General features: G+C 35.8%; 1 protein-coding gene and 1 long non-coding RNA gene across 2 annotated transcripts; one reads left to right on the top strand and one right to left on the bottom strand.

Moving 5' to 3' along the window:
- Positions 1–420: 420 nt before the first annotated feature.
- LOC126798081 (uncharacterized) lies at positions 421–1948 on the top strand. Its single transcript, XR_007672489.1, has 3 exons — positions 421–687; positions 828–969; positions 1634–1948. It is a non-coding gene; the product is annotated as an uncharacterized LOC126798081 (long non-coding RNA).
- A 17421-nt stretch (positions 1949–19369) lies between these two features.
- Positions 19370–20685, bottom strand: LOC126798080 (uncharacterized). Its single transcript, XM_050524912.1, has 4 exons — positions 20349–20685; positions 20207–20259; positions 20062–20126; positions 19370–19938 (listed from the first exon to the last, which is right to left on the bottom strand). The coding sequence occupies exons 1-4, from the start codon at positions 20491–20493 to the stop codon at positions 19485–19487; spliced, it is 717 nt and encodes a 238-aa protein (XP_050380869.1). The 5' UTR covers positions 20494–20685; the 3' UTR covers positions 19370–19484.
- Positions 20686–21624: the final 939 nt, after the last annotated feature.

Raw genomic sequence — 21624 nt, 5'->3', positions numbered from 1 at the left:
GTGATAATTAAACTAGAACAAAACACCTCTGATTGGCGTGTTAAGTGTTAACATAAAAATTTTAAAGAATAAATGTGATTTTTTGAAAAATTTCTTTATTTTTCCAGTGTTTCTAAAATGCTTACCGACATTTTTCTGAAATGTCAAGAAATTATTTTTTGTTATATATAAACTTTGCATTAGACTATGCGTCGTCACGAGTGCGTAGATATTCACAAAATACTTTTTCGCCGCTTGATTAATTTTCTACGTCATTTTAAAGGTTACAAATCCTTAAAATCACATTTTCAGAAAATACATATCTTATATATTAAATCACAGTCCTTGATCTTCATCATTCAATCTCCACCGTTGGTTTTTCTTTAAAAAATGCCAAACCCTAACAGCAGCCCACACACCCAAACCTACTGTTCACTCTCTCTCCCCATCCCCTTCATGCGTCTCCCTCTCTCTCATTTTCTCTGTTTGAAAACAGAGGTAGACACCGACGACTTCTCCAAGCCACACCGCTGCCGTCCGGCAACTCCTCACCATGGGACCGCCATCACCGTGACCACATCCATCTCCTCTCTCCAACGGTGCCAGCATCTTCGACATGCAGCTTAACTCCGACAAGTTCAAGCTTTGAGCTAGGGGAGAATTGACGCCGTTTTCCCAAGCTTCGGCGACTTTGCGGAGCAACTCTTGGTAAAATCCTCTCCCATCCTTCATTTCTCACTCGATCTACTCTTTACTTTTCGGAGATTTGAACGTTAACTTACCATTTCCAAATCGTGGACTCGCTGGCGTGTTCTCTGAACTCCGGTGAGCTTGCCCTTCGTTTTCAGAGGCGATTGTTGGCTTCTAGGCTCGTAGTGGAGCTTGCTGCAGCAGGAGGAAGACTTGGGAGGTGAGGAGCAAGTCGTGGTAGCACAGATCGGAGGTGGGGAAGCTTGGTGGCAACGAGACCGATAGCGATCGTCCATTGAGGTACCAAACGACCTCAAATCTCACTGAAACTACTTTAATCTTGCTGCAAATCATATTTTGTTGCTTCTGGTATGCTTGCATATCAATTTTGGTTAGGTTTAGTCGGAGTTGTGGCCGGAGAAACCCGTAGGAGGAGAAAGGGTAATTTTCATGATTTTTACCGCGGTAAAATTACCCTTTTACTGTTACTATTTTACCTTGATATTAATAAATTCAAATATACCTTTTTCTGTTACTTTTTAATGTTTCAGTAATAATAAATCTATTCACCTAGGCAATTTAACTTTGCATCATTAGGTAATTTTTGTTAAAACTATTTACTTCGGTAAATAGGAAAAATAATTGGTTTTTACCAAAGTTTTACCATTTTAAAATTCGGTTAAAACGTTAAACTCGATTTCCGCCCGGATCGGAAATCGAGGGATCGTAAATGTAAGAATTAGTCTGCCGGAAGAATAATATAACTTTCAACGATTTAGTAATATTCACATTTTAAATTAAAATGTGAACTTATGTTAATCGAAAACTCACACTCACAATTAAGTAAACAACCGACAATTTCGAGACCTCGACTCGGATAGCAAACTTACTCAATTGGTTAATGTCTGTTAAATTGACCAAAACACTTTAAACCTTACCACCTCTTTTTTCGCTACTTGCCTAGTGACTTGAGGGACGTGAATCTACGCGGGGCACGAGGAGCGAGACTTTGGGCACGGACTTCGGCACTGCTATCTCAGGTAGGGTGAGCCGCCCGCTAGGGTGAGCCGGTACCTTCCTGGTTAGTGGTTTTCTATATATAAAATGTATATGTTGTACGTCTTTGTCGCATGCTTGCATTCATTTGCACTTTACTTTGGTCGTATTATCTCGAGACTGACCATTTTATTTTATGCATGTTTATAAGTCGGTGATTCCGTGTACTGATGTCTGACACCGCATGTTTTATTATTATATGGTGAATCCCGCGTCCTGATGTCCGGACTCCATCACGGTGAATCTGTTGTCCTCATGTCCGGCACCGTGTGACTTATTACTACGGTGATAACTGTGTCATGATGTCTAGCACCATAGTACATTATTGGCTCTCGGTTCGCCCGAAGTCAAACTTAGAGCCGGTCGAGTTGGATATACCCTATCGACGCATTTGATATTTAGAGCCGAGTCGCATATTTTACATATGCATGATTTTACTTGATTTACCCTAAACTTTACGAGACTTGTTATAGTCTCGGTCTGACTTTTGTTAAGTGTTTTTACGCTAACGGTCTATATGGTTTTGAAACCTAACTACGGTTGGGTCGTCTCACCCGCATCGGGTTAGCGAGGACGAGTGCTCACCCCTACTTTTCAGGTACCTAGCAGCCGGTTTGTGAGGAATTGGACTAGGTGCTAGTGGCGTTGCATCGCTCGTGGTTCACTTCCGATACCGAGGAGCCAGCTTCCGTTGTGATTTCCTTGTTTCTCGATCTCCGTTCCTACTTCAATAAACACATTGTCGCGTAATCTGTCTATTTGCATTCAGACTTGCTTTTCTTTCTCATTGGCCCGTACTTATTATGATGACATGTTTTATTCACATTGTTGTTAATTGTCTCTGAACGATTTGCTACCTTCCGCTATTTTGTAAATACAACAGTAATTGAACCATTTTGTTTCATATCTGAATTTCATTTGTTATTTATGTTTACCACTAGCCTTATGGTCGTGAGTTGGTGTTGTCGGTGCATAGGATCCCACATCGATTGACACTAATTTAGGACTACGGCGATTACTGTTGCATCTCTCGATCGGAAATGGTCCTGGGGTGTGACATAATGGTAGATACGGTAGTGGGATAGTTACAATACATGGAAGTTATGTGTAAAATAATATAATTTTTATTTATCTATTTTTATTTTTATTTTTACCTTTTTATTCCTTAATTAAATAATTTAGTATAGAGAATTTGTTAATACACACCCATAAACTCTTGATACACACTCATATCATTCAATAATTCAAATAACATTTTGCATGTATGTTGAATTACCAAAATAGGTACATGTAATAATTCAGAAATTAAAAACAAATTCAATTATCAAAACTAAGAATTTATTTTTAGAAACAATTAAAATAAGAAAATTGATAGGAAAATTTAAATTAGTATATATTTTGATGGAAAATTAAGTGGGAGATTCAAACAATCAATTCATTCCTTAATTTTCACCAAAAAAGATTATTCTATTTTTAGAGTCCCAAACAAGTTAATTCCTGAAAAAAGAATTATGATTTTTCATCCTTCATTAAATTTCATCTTCATACATTCTTAACAAAGAAATATGCATCTTCTTCAAACAATCAATTCATCCCTTTCTTATATATATATATATATATATATATATATATATTATCCATGTTGTTTATCTATTTTATGGTTTAAAGAATTTCAAAAAAAAAAATTGCAATCAATAATGATTCGTAAGAACAAACAAGAATCGATATAAACATCTATAAGATGTTAATATATATATATATATATTAATATACTAATCACTGTAAAAAGTAGCATTGTATATCCATATAATAACGTATTTTGTGATTTGTTAATTCAAGGGTATTTTAGATTTTTTATGTGGTGTATTTAGTAAAAATATTGGAATGAGAATTGAAATAGGTGATGTGTTAAGTATGAGTGTGTATTAAGAGATTTGAGGTGTGTATTTAAAATCTATCTTTAGTATATGATTCCCTGATTAAATGATTTAGTATATGATGCAATAATTTATAATTTCACTCACATTTTGGCTAACAAGATCTTTTCTCTTAATTGTAATATATATATATATATAGAATACAGCTTGCTGGTCACCATCCAATTCTACCAATTCAAGCAAGCTACTTACGTTTTTTATTTTTGATCGTTGATCAACTTACGTTATGAAGCAACTTTATGACGTGAATTAGCTAACAGTATAAATTAGTGGATGCCATATCTGTAGGTCTTCATGCCATTTAAAACTTCTTGGTTTTGAAGACAATGGTAACGTGATCCAGAATAAGAGAACTTGAAAGGGTCTGAAATTTGGATTTGTATAACAATATTTGACTTTTCAGATATGGCAAAATCTGGTGATTTGCGTTTACATTAGGAAATGATGAGAAGAAAAACTTTTTTTTCTTAGCTAATAGAATATGAAGTCAACATATGGATGGGATCTGAACTGAAACGATAGATATGTACTAAATGGATAAAAATCCGATAATATGTTAAGTCCTCTCGTAGTACCGTGTGAAAATATTTAGTGGTCTACAATTTCAATCATAATTTAACACACATAATTTAATTAGAAAAATTCAAGGTTCTAAAAATCTTCGTTTATGCCCGATTAGTCCCCGTTTAGGTGCTAGGTGGTCACACACCGCCCGATTATGTCATAGTCCTTAAAGTTAGGCGGGAAACTGAAAGTCAGTTAACAAGTCTACCTAATCGACCAACTAAGCCGCCTAATCGGTGCTTAAGCGGTTTGAGTTTAATTTTTATGCGGGCATACACTTAGAAAAATCAAAATCACAATGATTTCTATAATCTCATTGTACCATTATTGTGGAATATTTTATATACATTTTGAGTATTTTCACTATATTTGAACACTATAATACCAATTATATTCTTTTGTATATGAATATATGCATTCATAGTTAAAAATAAAGAACCGCCTAGTCCTCTGACTAGTTCTCTAAACGCTAGTCCGTAGCTTTTCACCCGACTAACGCCTAGTGTTTTTTTATAACTTTAGAAAAATTATATTTTAGCTATTTTATTAAAACTATATTAAATTTCTTTCTAAAACCCTACACCCTACACTCTAATATCCTAAATCTTAGCTACACCCTACACTATAATATCTTAAATCATAGCTACACTATAATACCATAAACCCTACACCCTACACCATACACTTTAATATCTTAAATCTCAGCTACATCCTACACTCTAATACCCTAAATCATAAACCCTAAACTCTAAACTTGAAATCATAGTTCATCATTAATACCTATGAAGGTCATTTAACTAACTATAAAAATATGTTAAATTATAATTTTGGTGTAATAAATCCACGTATTGAAATATAACAGATAAGAATGACCACTAGGCATTTCCACCCGAAAAACGCATAGCGTTTTTTTATAACTTTAGAAAAATTATATTTTAGCTATTTTATTAAAACTATATTAAATTTCTTTCTAAAACCCTACACTCTACACTCTAATATCCTAAATCTTAGCTACACCCTACACCCTACACTATAATATCTTAAATCCTAGCTACACTATAATACCATAAACCCTGTACCCTACACCATACACTTTAATATCTTAAATCCCAGCTACATCCTACACTCTAATACCCTAAATCATAAACCCTAAACTCTAAGAAATCATAGTTCATCATTAATACTTATGAAGGTCATTTAACTAATCATAAAAATATGTTAAATTATAATTTCGGTGTAATAAATCCACGTATTGAAATATAACAGATAAGAATGACCACTAGGCATTGCCACGTGCGTGATACTACATGAGGACTGAAAAGTTTCTCGTAAGAGCATATCTCCAACAGGTTTTGTAACCAACTAAAACAAGCCATTATTTAATACATTAATTGTTATCAAATTTCTGCCTTATTCAGTATTATTGTGAATGGCTACCTCCATGGATTCTGGTTTGCTATTAGCAGTACTCTTCTATTTCCGTGGATCTCAAATCAAGAAAATCATGTAAATCAATTTGGGATTATTACGAAGAGGACTAAATAATGATGATATGAATGGTCATTCTCCTATTTAAGGCTAATATAGAACCAATAATAGTCCAAGACCAAACATCAAATTAATGAAAAGAGAGAGAGCACATCGACCCAAGCTCTTATTTAAGAGCATCTCCAACAACTTCTCCATATTTTCTCCAAAATAGAGAAGCAAACTTCAAAATCTCCAAAAGATTTATGCTCCAACTCCAACAGTTTCTTTATTTTGCAATTTTTTACATTGATTATAACCATAATATATTCTATTTTTTTATTATAACCATATAATATTTCATAATTTCATATTGTTGACTTAGAATATTTATTGCAGATTTTTTATTGGTTGTGATCTAAGTTTGAGTTGTTGAAAAAAATACAAGCATTTAATATTTGGTTATGCAAATGTTTGCCAAATTTTGTAAATTTGGAGAATCAACTATTCTCTTTCATCTATTTCTTTATTTTGGAGAATATGATGAAGAAGCTTTTGGAGTGAAAAATGAGTATTTTTTCTCCAAATTCTTATTTTTCTCCAAAATGCATAATCTGTCCAACATGTTCTCCATATTTTCTCCAAAATAGAGAAGCAAATTTCAAAATCTCCAAACATGTTATGCTCAAAGTCAAATAGTTTCTCTATTTTGTAAATTTTTGCATTTATTACGACAATAAATTATTTAATTTTCTTATTTATTATAACAATAAAGAATTATATATTTTTATAATATTGACTTGTAATAAATTATACATATTTTTTAATAGTTGTAATCTAAGTTTGAGTTGTTGGACAAAGTGCATGTATTTAATATTTGGTTAGGCAATTTTTTTGCAGATTGCTGTAAATATAGAGAAAATATCATTCCCTCTCCTAACTTTCTCTGTTTTCCAGAATATGATGAAGAGCTGTTAGAATGAAAATTGAGTGATTTTTCTCCACAATTTAATATTTCTCTAAAATGTATAATCTGTTGGAGATGCTCTAAAAACAATTTTTTTTTATCTTTAGAATTCAATACATGACTAGTCGAGACCAGGCATATAGACCCAAGCCAAAGTAGCTGGAGTGCCCAAAGTGACAGTTGTCAATTGACATGCATAAAATGGATCTCAAGTTTATAGGGCCATATGTTAGGGTTTTACCCCTAAGCTAGAAAGACTACAACTAAACAAATAGAAATGAAATGAAATAAACTTCAATATTTTCTTTGATAGATTGAAATGAGGATACAACATCATATATATAGGTCATGTGCCTAGCACGTGACTAAATAACACTAAAATCATATCAATCCATTCCCCTTTCAGAAACTTGTCCTCAAGTTTCACATTTGGATTCAAAACCTGGGCACTTTCACAAGATGTTCGTTGAAATCTAAATTCATATGCAGTAACCACAACAGTATGTCCAGAGCAAGTGGTCACACTAGCATTGTGATGTAGAATTCGAGAGTTCATACCACTAATCTTAGTAGTAATTGTAGCAAGCTCATCGGTTTTGTACATGTGACCCCCAATATCAAGCTGAGTGAGCATTACCGCAATGGTACTCTCCATAGTACATGCTTCAATAGTTAAATCAGCACTCGAGCTACTGTAAATTATCAAAGCTTTGTAATGCTTCACCATTTTCTCTGCAGTAGTGCAATACTGCATTATAGTCTCAAACTGCAAGAGAGCAACATCACTTTTATGTGCAGCCTTAAGCTTGTCAAGCAACTGGATTGCACACTCGTTCTCCTCATCAACATTTCCCTGAAGACCATGATAGTTTCGTGATACATACCATTCATCCACCCATTTTAGAATCAAGGGCATTGGCTAGAAATCTGGAGTCTTTTTAGTGAGTCGGTTTGCCAGAAATGCTTCAACTCCAACATGAAGATTCAACTTCTTTATCAATTTTGCACTTTTACATATCTCCTCCATAAGGCTAATTAATGCACTAGAGCTCAGGGCAACTTCTAGAGTAGCTTGATCAAGTCTTACACATCGAGACTGTGGTTCCCAGAAAATCTTGATTACCTCGATGCAGTAGCCAAAGAGTCTTTCATTCACTATAACTTCGTGTATAATATCGGAAACCTCCTCATATGCACTAGTGCTATAGTGAACTAGAACATGCGCTATGTCAACAATGTGAGAACGTAAGGCATCACAGCCATGTGTATATTTAGGTACCAAGGCCATGCGACTAAGTTCCTGACCACCTTTCAAGCATGTTTGGTGTTTAAAATTTAACCACAGAGCAATCAAGCTTCCATCATATATATGTCATGTTGCTACTGCCACAAGATCTTTCACAAAGTTCAGTAAAATTGAGCACATAAATTTATCAGATCCTAGCAGCTTGCATATCTCCACTACCTTAACCCAATAATCACCACAAGCCTGCTTCTTGTGTCTTCTTTCAGTTTTAGCCCACCATGGCCTCAATTCAAAGTTAATATTCTTAAAAGGCGGCAAATGTAGAGGATGAGTCATCATTAATAAATTCCCAAACCCTTTTGACTTCCACATGAACTATATTGTAGCATTATAATCCTTAATTCTAAAAATAGAGAGGAATTCATTCTTTACAATAGTTAGTTGGGCCATTAAGAACTCATTGTCTTCTTCTTTAATCAGAGGATCAAAAGTTAAATCCACATTAAACAAGTCACCAACGTCAGGAGGTAATCCAATCTCCCCCACATCACCTTCTTCATTCATGTTCACGTAAATAACATCTAAGCATCTCTCATTTCTACTAACCATGAAACTACTAAGCTCAGTGCCACTAGAGAGGCGCCCTTGATCATGGTAAACTTTCAAGCACCTAGAAACAGATAGCTGCAACTCATTCATTCCATGGCTCAGTGTAGAACAACAGACAATTATACATTTCTCATGTCCAATCACCAAGAAACTATTAAATTTAATTCCCCTAGAGATAAGATTTTGATCATGGTGAATATCCAAGCACCCCTTTCTAAAGCTAGTCACTGTAATCTTGAATAACCATCTCGCATTTTTCTCAACATATCCATACTTCCAAAATTCAATCAAGAAAATCATGAATGATAAAGTATTACCAGTTGATGCCATTGTCTCTATGTTTCCAGTTGTAGATACCATGTTGGACCTCTGTAAGAGAAGCATCCTCATATTCCCTTTTAACTCTTTATCCGAGACCAAAAGTTCATCTGTCAAGAGAGGGTGACCACCACCTTTATCATGAACCTTCTTATCAAACCCGGAGAAGCATAATACTCGTACGCAGTGACTAATCTTCTGTGAACACAAGTCTCTTGAGACCAGTGCAGGCTTGGCAACTGAATGTTCAATCTTGTCTAGCAATTGAAAGTTCCCATTCACAAATGCATTACCATTAATTATTAGTCTGTTCTTGTCTCTATCAACACTCACTTGAGAATTAACAAGTGCACAAGGGTATAGAAATGTGCCCTCAGTAGGCGAAGTCATAGTGTTACCATTTGACGCACCTCCACTGGTTGATGCTTTCAAAAGAGCTGCTACTGCAATATAATCAATTAACTTTCCACCCAAGTTCTCTTTCTCTGGTTTATAATTCACTCTGATTGCATTTCCTAAAGGTTGGTGAGCAAGCCCCCCACCCTTGTCTCAAATACTAGTATGAACTGCAGCAGGCTTCCTGATACAATCATCCAATGTGCCATCTCTGAACTCCATAATTCCACAAGTATTTGTGAAGACTTCGCTGGGCACCACAACAACTTCAAGTTTTTCTTCTTCTAGACCCAAGTCTTCAGTAACTAGAGAAGGCTTGCAGTCCAATCTTATATTCACATGAGTAGCATCATCGGTTTCATGATACACATACCCAATAGATTCACCAAAACCTTCATTCACTTTATTTGACTAACAAGTTTCCACATGGTCATGAATAACATCCATTATTTCACAATGAGTAAGCCCTCCTCCTTTGTCACGAATGCTCTTAACAAAAGATTGGGACAATCCATTCTTCTTGAACCTTACAGCTCGGAATAACCCTCTTGATTGTGGCTTACCATTAGAGGCTAGAATTAAACCCTTGCCACAACTTGCATCACACAACCCATTTAACTCGGACATTTTATCAAATAGGTAGAGTGCATCAGGTTCCTTCCATTGTTTACCCGAATTTAGTCCTTGAATATCTTGCTTAACACCAAGACACTCAAGCCTAATCATCTTTCTACCATTTCCACTCTCAAAATTCTCATCAACACCACTTAATTTCGCACCAAGCACATAATCAATAGCATTACAACCATTATCCAAGAGACTGGAATTAGGGACACGACTTACTGGATGAAACGATGCAGAGATGTTGTTCGACTAAGCCGAAATGGTGTTGTCAACCAGAGGAGGCACAACAGAGCTTTGACTGCAATTAGCCTTGAAATCCTGAGCTACATCACCCACAAGGCGCTGAAATTAGGGCTTATGCTTCCCAGCTCGTAGCCTGAATCGACGAGGCTTCCTCACTCTTCTGGTGGCCGCTGTCGACTTGGGTGCGACTTGCTTGCTGCGAGCCTTCCAAAGATCAAAGTGAACTTGTGGTACATGTGAAGGGTTATCTGGAGCGTCCGGTCATCGTGGTGTCGAGGTTTGCTCCAATTGGAATTTCTCAAACACATTTTGCATCTTCAACTCAAACGTTGTCAGGAATTTCTCTAGTGCACGGCTAAAAGTAAGTCGAATTGCTGCTTCCTTGAAAGTCCACATGTTTGGCCTCCACGGTGTTGATCAAGATCCAAAGGAGTGGAGATCAAGTTAAGGAGGAGCATTGAAGTTCTTTCCTAGTTGGACTAGGAAATTGCCTAGAAGCGCCGGTATGTTCCTCATGGCAATAGGGTTGTGATTGATTCCTATTATGGGTAGAATTATCTATATTTGGGCATTTAGAAATTGTTATAAAACTGGGTTTATAATATAAGGTGTATTGCATATTTATATGGATTTTTTCCTTTTCTATCTAAAGGCGTTTTAGGAATGGAATTAGATTTAATTGGTGCTAGGGTTTAGTGGTTTTACCGTGAGGTATAAGTATATATATATATATATATATATATATATATATATATATATATATATATATATAGGCAGTAGATTGGGGGTGGAGGGGCTGACACGGATAAAAGAAATAAGGTGAAACCAAAGACAAGTAAATTCACAAAAAAAGAGCTTAGTGGTAGGAGATCGGTGTGACTCCTTTGAAGACCTTAGTGGCAACATCAACGTTCTTAGTGAGGTTGATCATCCGTGTGACTACAACGATCTTAGTGAAGTTGTTTCATACTTGATTGTGACTATCAAGTAAGAAGTATTTTTACTTTTGAGAATAACATTATTATTGATTAAGGTGTAATCATTGTAATATCGTTTATTCAATAGAAAAGTAAAATTCTTCTACATATTCCGCTGCTATTACTTGTTATTGTTCTATCTTGTATTTTCATTCCTTTTCTCTTAGAATTTGTTGCCTCTCCTCTTCATCGAGTAAGAGTCTACTCCTCAAATCACTTGGATCTGGCGGACGCGGCGGTGGTGATGAGCGTGGTGGTGCAGAAGGATTTGGTTGTGGCGGAGGATAATGATTCATCGGGAAAAATGATTGATACCAATGTTGCAGCTGCGGTGGGTACCCCAGATCAATGCCATACGGCAGAGATGGATAGCACTGTTGCGGTGGCGCTGGGTACCAAAGATGAACACCATACGATGGATACGCCGGTTACCCAGCCCCCAGATTCATGGCTATGGATACCACTTGTTAGGGTTTTACCCCTAAGCTAGAAAGACTACAACTAAAGAAATAGAAAGGAAATGAAATAAACTTCAATATTTTCTTTGATAGATTGAAATGAGAATACAACATATTATATATAGGTCATGTTGGCTAGTCATGTGCCTAGCACGTGACTAGGCACGTGACTAAATAACACTAAAATCATAACACCATATAGGGGTTTAATTAACATCATAAATGGTCACCTCGATATTCTGGTCACCGAAAGAAGTAATGGAACCAAAACATATAGAATGAGAATTAAAAGTATGAGCTTAGTGTGTCAATTTATTTGCTACAATATTAGCCTCCGATGAACATGGCAAAGGATAGTTGAAGAAAAGTATCGCATGGGGATGTAAATGTCTTGAACCAATTTCCTGGTACGCCAAGAAGCTACGGTTTTACTAACAGCTACAACATCTTTTGATTCACCCTTCGACGCGAACATTAATTTCGAAAACTTTGAGTTGCAAAATTAGACAAACTGCAACCAAGACAGAAGCAACATACACTTGCTAATTACAAGAACCTGACAATTCCCAAGATGAGAATGAAGGGAGTCTATTCACTACACCGTGGAATAGGGGCACCACTGACAGTCATGTGCCCGTTAAATATGAGGGCATCTGTTAGTGAATTTAGTTAGTCAAATTGGTCAAAAGTTGAAGTTTGTGTAAAACAAATTCATATAAAAAAGACATACATCACCTTGGAATCCGTTCAAACATCACTTACTATTAAAAAGAAGGCAAAAATGTCAATTTGTACTCTAAATTTGCCATAATTGTTCAGTTTGCACTCCGAACATGTCATGCATTTGAGGGGCAGTATTATCATTATATTTTTCTACATATTTAATAATGAAATAAATTAATAAAATTACTTAAGACGAATACTTGCTTTTTTTTTCAAAAAATGTTATTAATTTATATATTTATTATTTTACGTGATATGGTATGTTAAAAAATATTAGAAAAATATAAATAAATATATAGAAAATTAAAAATAAATGTGTACATATAAAAATATATATACACACACTATATTTGAATACGTGGGGTATGTTGAATATATAATTCGAAATAGGGTTAAGTATGTAGAAAAAAGATGTAAATAAATAATTTGATTAAAAAAATAATCCTCCTTTTAAAGAATATTTTTATTTGTTTTTAAGAAAAATATAAATATAAAATGATAAAATTACCTCTCATGTGCATGACATATGATGCAAAATTGGATAGAAACAGTTAAAATTTAACGGATGGGGTTCAAAACGGCAATTTTTACCAAGTTTAGGAGATAAATTGACTCAAATGCAAGTTCGGAGTGCAAGTTGACAATTTCAATCAAATTTGGGGTGTATTTTGGCAATTTTGCCTAAAAAGAACTCATTGCTTTTTGTTAATCTTTTTTTTGTTCATTATTTTTGATATCTTCAAACTTATTACATACACTATGGAAATTAAATTATTAATAAAGGAATATTAACATAAATAAGTGAAACTAAATTAAAAAATCAATTGTTAACTTACACTTTAAGAGGACATTGACTATAATTTAATATTTTTGTTCTATATGAAATGGTAATTTTACAAACTATGACAATCTTATCGTCCATGTTCTTGCATGCACAAACATAATAAATTGTTGAAACCTTGATGAAAAGTACTAATTTTAAAAGGTTAATGCGGTTAACTATTAAATAATGAATTTTGGGTTATAAGGTCATGAAAGTTGACCTTGTAAATAAAAAAGTAATAAATCAATAGTATAGCTTTATTATTAATGATCAAGCTGTCATCAAAATTAAGTTTAACTTGATTTTTTATTATTACAAGTTTAGCTTGATTTCTAAGGCTTTAAAATTGGGGTTATGTCATGAAAACCCAAAAGACCTAGACAGAGCCTTTAGCGAGTAATGCATGTCTCGTATGGCGGTGTGCCCTTATGGTGTCGTCGCCAAACGAGATTGAGTGATCTGGATCTCGTGTCCGGCGGAGAAGGGGCTAGCCGAAGCATATGCTATCGGAGGTGGGTCGATCCATCTCACTCGGGAGGTAGGTTTGATGGAGAGGGGTTGCGGCAATCTGTGGCGGGGATGGAGAATCTGTGAGCCGCACTAACGGAGGGGATGGTAGGTGATGTTGGACCTTTGGGTTCGCCGACAGGTGACACCTCGATGGGGGAGCAGTGGGAGCGGAGGGCGCGAGATCATATCTCTTGAATCCGATTTTCCTTCGTCGGGTGTTGGCTCTTGGTTCTCTTGGGAGACAAGTTGGTCGTGGTCGCAATGAGGTTGTTAGTTGGAGGGTGGTGGTGCCGACGTGGTGGTAGCTGCTCGTCTCTGGCAGCTTTGGCTTCGGTGGAGCTCAACATCGTTCGGGCCTAGGCTTGGGCCCAAGTTCATGTTATCTTTTATTGGGCTTTGCCCTAGTCAAATTAGTTTAGTTTTATTGGTTTCAAAGGTCTATTATTTGGTCTTTATTAGTTTTCTATTTTTCTATTGTTAGTGTAGGACAATGCATATTGCTATGCTCGTATAAGTCATAGAGTAAGTTAGTTTAGTTCGATTTGCACTTATTACTAAATAATAGTTATATGTCATATACTAGTCTTGAAGTTAGGCTCATAACTTCTTGTCTGATAGTTATTTAGACCACATAAAATTTGCAAAAACCTGTATGCATTGGTTTTCCGTAAAAAGAAAAAGTTTAACTTGATTTCCTCTCAGTGGATACCAGTTAATATTTAATGTATACTTCCAGCTTGTATCATAGTTTATAGTATCAGATACCCCTATACGTATGTAGGTCAACTAGAATTACAGGTGTGCATATTGAAACTTGTTCAAGTCGTGATGATGATGATGATGATGTCATTTCAATCCCAAGCCTTGCTTATTGCACACTCAAATTTGTTTACACGGCCTTTATTAGTCTACCCTCATCATCATCATCATAACTTGAACAAGTTCCAATATGCATGCATGTAATCCAAGTGCAATGGCGGATCCAGAAAATTTTACCAGCCAAGGCAAAATTTACTTGTTACTTGAAAATATAATCCACTTCAATTAAAACAAAAATACAATACAACCTTCAATCAACGATGGAACGGTAATTGTCCACGGCGCGATTTCATATTTTGGAAACGCTGCATAATAGCATCATTACTAACGCTATTGAACATATCTTTCTCAATATAAACAAGCAAACTATCGTTCAACCACTGATCTCCCATTCTATTACGAAGTGGATTCTTCACAATGTTCATAGCTGAGAATACTCTTTCCACTGAAGCTGTTGCAACTGATAGAACTAAAGCCAAAGTTAGAAGCTTGTAGACTGATGCATGTGTTATGTGCTTTCTAGTCTCCACCAATTTTTTTGCAAGACTACTGATTCCTTTTACTTGACAAAAATCATTTCTGGATCGCATATTATTAATGTATATATGAAGCTTGTCTTCAAGTGATAACACATTTATTTCTGAAAAATCTCTTGGATAAAATTGAGCAAGATGACTAACTTTTTCTTGTCAAAAACAGAAAATGAATCATCTTGACTTAAACTTGAAACACAAATCAGAAGCTCAGAGTTTACCTCATTAAAGCGATCATTCAAGTTTGAAAGTTGTCTATCGATCACAGAATAAAAGACATCCACTCAATAATGATGAATGACCGTCAACTTTTTAGCCCTATGTTGTGATTTCCTTTGAGCAACAAAAAGATCATCCATATTGGGAATCTTGACACCATGCTTGTTACAGAAACAATAGACCTTGTCAAGGAAATAATCTCATTCACATTCTTCCTCCCTCATAGTTTGTAGTTGTTGCTTGCTTGCCTTAACTAAATCCATAGCATTGACAATATCTTGATCATTTCTTTGTAATGCTTGTGATAACTCATTCGTCACACCCAACACTTGTCTCATTAAAAACAAACAAAATATAAAATCAAATGATTGCATTTATGCTAGCAACAGATTACATTCCCCTCTTTGATCATTATATGTCCCATCTTCCATAATAATTTGAATCACCTTAAACTGTAGAAGAAAACATAGAAATAATGCTCAGTAATGTACCGTAATGTGACCCCTAACGTGTATCACCCGGACGTTTAAGAGTAGTTTCTTGATTCCGTCCTCTTCCACTTTGAAGCTCATCATTTTGAAGAGCTTTATCAGTTCATTTTGTTGTTGCTCTCGAAGAAGATCACAACGTTTACATGATGCTCCAACAAGGTTAATCACTCTACTGACTAAGAAAAAAATTGAAGCAACTGCAACATGATTTTTAGCTAGAGCAACAAGAGCAAGTTGAAGTTGATGTGCAAAACAATGAACATAAAATGCACAATTATTTTCTTTCAAGATAAGTGCATTAAGACCATTGAACTCAATCAAATCTTTGAACAGATAATCACTATAAAACATTCAATCTCAATTCTCAAGCAACAAGGTTACAAGTTACAACATAATCAAACCTTCAAAGAACTTAGAACTATTAACCAACGAATTAAAAAAAAGAATGAAAAAATATGATTGATATAATGATATTATCTGATAAGTGATGATTATATGAATAGATTCACTTAAACACTTACTTGCGTTGGGGAATTTGGCCTTTGGGAGTGAATCAAGTGATCAAAGTTGAGATTTGAGAACACTCAAAAATGTTTTTGATTTTGGGAATTGCCGAATTGGGCTCTGGGAATGAACATCTTCAATTGGGGTCTGCGAGACTGAGAAGGTGATTAGGTCTGAGAAGTCGCGTGTTTTAGCAAAGAAAAATGTGAGTAAATGACGTCGTTTTTAGGCAGTGAATTCATTAATTATTTAAAGCCAAAAACGACGTCATTTTATACTGAAATCAGAGAGAAAAAAGTTGGGTGGATTAGCAGCTGCAAGCTGCCAGAATCTGCCATTTTCACCGTGCCTTTCTCCAAAATAACTCCTGCTCCAAGGCCAGCAGCAAAATCCCAATATAGGCAGCTTGCCCAAACGTGGATCCGCCACTGTCCAAGTGTAAACCCTATCTTCCCGAAACTTGCACCAATGAGTCTAGATCGACTTCCCATTGACAATTCACGCATACAATAAATGTCGGGCAACATTAGTTCAAGATCGATCAGAATCTTGTAGTGTGCCACTTCGATCTCTTTACATTTTCCATGGATCGATTCAATGATCTTCCCCACGAAGTGGCTCACCATATTCTCTCCTCCCTTCCCATAGCCGACTTCACTCGAGTCGGCATTTTATCCAAAAGTTGCAGAGGATTTCACCTATCAAATCCCAGTTTAAATCTTACCGACTTTCCTTCCGAGCTTATCCACACATCCAATGGCGCTCTCAAATTCTAAACTCCTTGGATGGCTTCTTCCACATTCATCGTGCCTTCAACAAAATTCAGAGCTTATGTGTCAATTGGGTCTCTCGATTTAGGGTTTAGGAAACTAGACTTGCTGTAATCAAGCGTCTTTCTAGTGTTGAGATTTCTCAAATCCTTGCTTGGGTTCAAACTGCAGCGCTGAGGTGCAACGTTGAAATGCTCAACGTTTCGGTTAGAGTCAATGTATTGCCACTAAGACCGGGTGAGGAGAATTTGGTAGGCTTTAAGGGAATGCTTAATCAGGTCGAAATTCATTCGTGTGTATTTGTTTGTGGGTCTTTGAGGTCGTTAACCTTGGACATTTTTGAAGTCCACTTGTTTACCTCTCTTTTCTTCTAACTGTAATCTGGTCTCCTTGAAACTGGGAAATGTTACCATAGAAGATGATGATAGGTTTTGCAAATGGGTTACGTCTTCGTGCAAATCCCTCGAGGAATTGTGGCTTTGGGGCGTGCTTGGCCTCAAGAATTTCACCATTAAGTTCTCGTCTTTGAAGTTAGGAGAAACAGAGTCTTTTCTTATGGCTACACTGGATCCATCTTGATTTTGTATACTTAATGTTGCCAAGTATCAACATTAGAATCATACGTATGTTCTCGATTTGCACTTATCCGTTTGTGAAAGTCATTGCTAGCTACTATCTACGTACATAAGCATTTGTAAATTAGAGACAAGAGAAGATTAACTACAAGCAGTTTGTTTTGCTTCAATTCCCCCTACAGAAAAGAAAAATTGAAGAAAAAATTGTATGTGGGAAATTGTACAAGCTTATTCCAGTAGGTGCATGGAGGAGTATCTTAGGTGGCCATACAAGTATTTTTTTTTTTGAGAATCATACATGTACAGTATATTCGAGTAGTCATGACCTGACAATATACATGCGAATTCCTTGACAATGAATGTAGAATACTAGAATTACATGTAAAAGATTACTAACCCATATGTCAAATAACACATGGCATGCTCAACGGTAATAAATAACTTCACAGATCAACTCCAGCCAATATGCCAAATCCTACATGGACCGACGTGTATTTGACATAGCAACCCGTAGTGTCAAATTGACATAGCCGGACTCTGTAGTCATTTATTATTTTATTATTTCTCCATCTCTCTCTTGCTTTACTCTCTCTGTTCTCTGGTTCTTTAGCCCAAACCAAAACCTTCACCGTCAATCTTCGACGCAACATCCACTCCATACTTCAGGTAAGCCGACTCCGACCCCTACTCTCTCAAAGTAGCAGATTCTTCAAATTCATATGGTTCTAATTGGGTATTCTAAATCATCCCATTTCTCCAAGTTTTTGGAATGGCTTGGCTAAATCATTCTCACTCAGTTGCTACCCATATCTCTTCTCAGTGTGGTTTCTATGTTATGGGTATGATTTTGAGCTTTTGTTTGACACCGACGATTTGAGTTCTTTGGGTGATTATGGATTTTAGGTTTGTGAATTGGAACTAATGGGATCTGGGTTTTTGAGAAGTACTACTGATCTGAAAAATAAGAGTTCAAAGATAAAGATGACGAAGACAATGGTGTTTAACTAGTGTATCACCAAGAAAGAAGAGGAAGCCTTTAGTCACTGCGGGGCTGCCTTCACTATAGCTCCCTCCTCCTTTGCGTTCAATCTCCCAAAATCTCACTTTCTTAGGAGATGTGAAGGAAATCGGCAAGAATCATGACATTAGATTTTTTCAGGCTCAATAGTCGAATGTCTCATCTCAATTTCTTCAACCATGAAAACAAGATCTGGAAGACGAGCACAAAAAATTGCTTACGAGGAAGGGAAGAGAACAACGGCAAGAGAGAAAAAAAGGTAGCCGAAGACTCAAGAGAGAGAAAACTAATAAAATTATATTATTAGGTGAATGTTTAGGTATAAAAATAATAGATTATTATTCAAATTTGATATATCTATTGGAGTGGAAATTTGTCAAAATTGGCATTGCTATGTCACATGTCACATGTCAAACTCAAATTTTGACAAAGCCAAAAGCCAAAAGACGTCATTTACCAAAAAAAAAAAAAGACGGATGAATCAGACGCAATTATTGATAATAGAGATTATGGGTCTAATGGAATCGATTCGCAAATAAGTCATGATGGAGAACTCTCCTAGTTTGAAGAAAGTAATCATCATATGTGAACCAACTCAAAAATCAAGCTTGATGGAAGAGTTTAGACAAGTGATGTTATAAACCCTATAATGATCGTCTTTCAGGCTAAATAAAACAAGTTAAGGGTGATATGTCCTTTTCTAATCGCTGGACTGGATCTCTTAGTTTTGTGTGATTAATGATGCCTAGTGCCAATATTAGAATCTGTATATGTTTTGGCTTCTTAGGTGTTCCTGAATTTGTCATTGCTAGCTACTGCCTAAATCTGTAGAATGTAAGTGGAATCATAAAAGATTAATTATTCATGTAGTTATAACCTGATAGTATCTAACATCAGAAAATTCGTTACTGATTGACAAATGTGAATAAACAATGCCAAATGTTAGAGACTCCAGACTAGTTGGCATTTCAATAGTCACCTTTTCTAACAATTAGAGGCATCCTCTCTCTTATTTTCTCCTTCCTGTCACAATTCTCTAATGTCTTATTTCTTGAACCCCTCTTGGCCAAATTCTTCATGTCAGTACAGAAGCCGGTGATTTGATTCAAAATATCCCGTCCCCTGAGCAAATTGCTTGCTGAGAATGTACTGTTCAGCTGCGGTTTCACACAGTATTTTGATAAATCTTGAGATGACCGATCCCCTTGTTTCTTCTTCTTCTCATTACAAGTAGTCATAATTGACGCCTTTGTCGACTTTGATTTGCAATATCCGATTGGAAGTGAGGCAGTGACATTAGGATTCTTGTTCTCATCCCTTTCTTCATTGGCATTGCGTGCATATCTTGAACTTTTGGTCTTCATATTAGGTAGCTTTGCAGCTGAAGGTGACCTGTTTTCAATTCCTTTCAGCTTCGTATCTCTGATAAAATAGAGAATAGAATTAAGAACTTGCATAATATCCATTTAAAAAACCTGAGCATTGTGAAATTTCCTTTCCTGAACTTTCTATATAACCAAACTCGTATTAAGATCTCTAACTTACCTTCCACTCTTTCCCCTAAAAGGTAAGATTTTTTCAGAAACTGATAGAGACCTCAGGAGCTTCCCCTGGAACAAAAAGACCAGATCAATCAGCAAATTTGCAGAAGTCTGTTATAATTGAATAGACTATCATACACAAGTACAACCTTGAGATTACGTGCTGATTTGAAATTTTCGGCCGACTTTGGATGCTTGCAATCTGCAACACACGTAAAATATAAAATGAACTTAAATTTCCCAAATAGAGGAAGAGATTAAAAATCATTAATTTACCAAACGGGTCCTTACCAGGATTACAGAACCAGGCTTCATCGTCAATGAGCTCATCTGGGGCTGAAAGATCGGCCCATTTAGGAGCTTTGAAGCTCTCGTAAGTTTCGTCTTCGACATATATGGATTCTATGTTCCTCCAATCAATGGTGTCTGGTTCCATCTTTCTTCTTGTTCTTGAGGAACCTACAAATTGAAAAACAGAAAGTGTTTACAAATCTAATCTGTAGAGTAGATTCTGAAATTATAACGTGTAAACAGAATGAAGAAAAGAGGGAATTGAGTAAGCTTTATCCAGATTCTATGAACTTCCACCGAAGGTTTGGAAAGGATCGACTTGAGAGAGAGAGAGAGAGAGAGATTATAAAGAGAGAGAACAGGGTTTGTGAAGAAGCCTGCTGCAAATTCGTAACGTCAGAAAACAGAGCCGGTAAATTGGACTGTTTAAAACACCAATTCGACCGTTGGGAGTTTTTTTAAAATTTTTTATAGGAAAGTTTTCGTTTACTGTGGGTCTCTTGACTCCTGCTTTTCTGAATAAATCCTAGCATGTCTCACGTTTTTACCAAACACACGGACTCACTAGAATCACTGGTCAGCCTAGTAGTGTACAATAAAATGGGTCAAGGACCCATCAAATTCTAGTAGTCGTCCGGCTTAATTTAGTTTACCATATCATCGATAATTTAAATTATCTTAAGACAAAGACATATTTTAATATCAGAAAGATAATCTGTAACAACGTAGATAAATAATTTTCTTTTATACGTAATTTAGATAATAAGTTATAAACGGTCTAAAAGCTGACCAAACATATTGATAGAAATATGTTTAGTGATCTGTTATGGCTCAGAGAGTTACATATGCTTCCCTGTGACTACGCTTTTGGAGTTGAGCCTGATCTCACAAGCTGTTACACTCGCTCATTAAAATTTTTGCACTACAACAGAAAGGTTATTTAGCGAGAAATTTATTTTCGAGAAATTAATTTTCCTCATAAAATGTGACATTTTACGATGAATATTTTGTTTCCTCACTAAATATCCACATATTTCTACGAGAAACAAACTTCTCTCACAATAAACTACTTTCCACGACAAAAATATTAGTTCCTTACAAAAAAATAGTCAGTATTTGGTCTCACAAGCTAGGATATTATTAGCGAGAAAAGTTGAGATTTTGGTGAGGAACTTTGTAGTCGTAAAATACACATTTAACAAGGAAATTATGATTTTGTCGTTATAGTTTTGGCGGAAAAAATTGTAAAGCCCGTTGAATTCAATAGCGACAAATA

This window comes from Argentina anserina, chromosome 6 (genome assembly GCF_933775445.1).
Source record: "Argentina anserina chromosome 6, drPotAnse1.1, whole genome shotgun sequence".
Classification (NCBI taxonomy): Eukaryota; Viridiplantae; Streptophyta; class Magnoliopsida; order Rosales; family Rosaceae; genus Argentina; species Argentina anserina.
The sequence above is the reverse complement of the archived record's forward strand: the minus strand, read 5'-3'. Positions and strand labels throughout refer to the sequence as shown.

What these genes read in the sequence shown, in the direction of transcription:
- LOC126798080 (XM_050524912.1), bottom strand. Translation starts at nt 20,493, where the DNA reads ATGGAACCAGACACCATTGATTGGAGGAACATAGAATCCATATATGTC. An exon ending in AATCAGCACGTAATCTCAAG is followed by an intron (nt 20,127 to 20,206) that starts GTTGTACTTGTG and finishes TTTTTGTTCCAG; the next exon opens with GGGAAGCTCCTGAGGTCTCT. An exon ending in TTTAGGGGAAAGAGTGGAAG is followed by an intron (nt 19,939 to 20,061) that starts GTAAGTTAGAGA and finishes CTATTTTATCAG; the next exon opens with AGATACGAAGCTGAAAGGAA.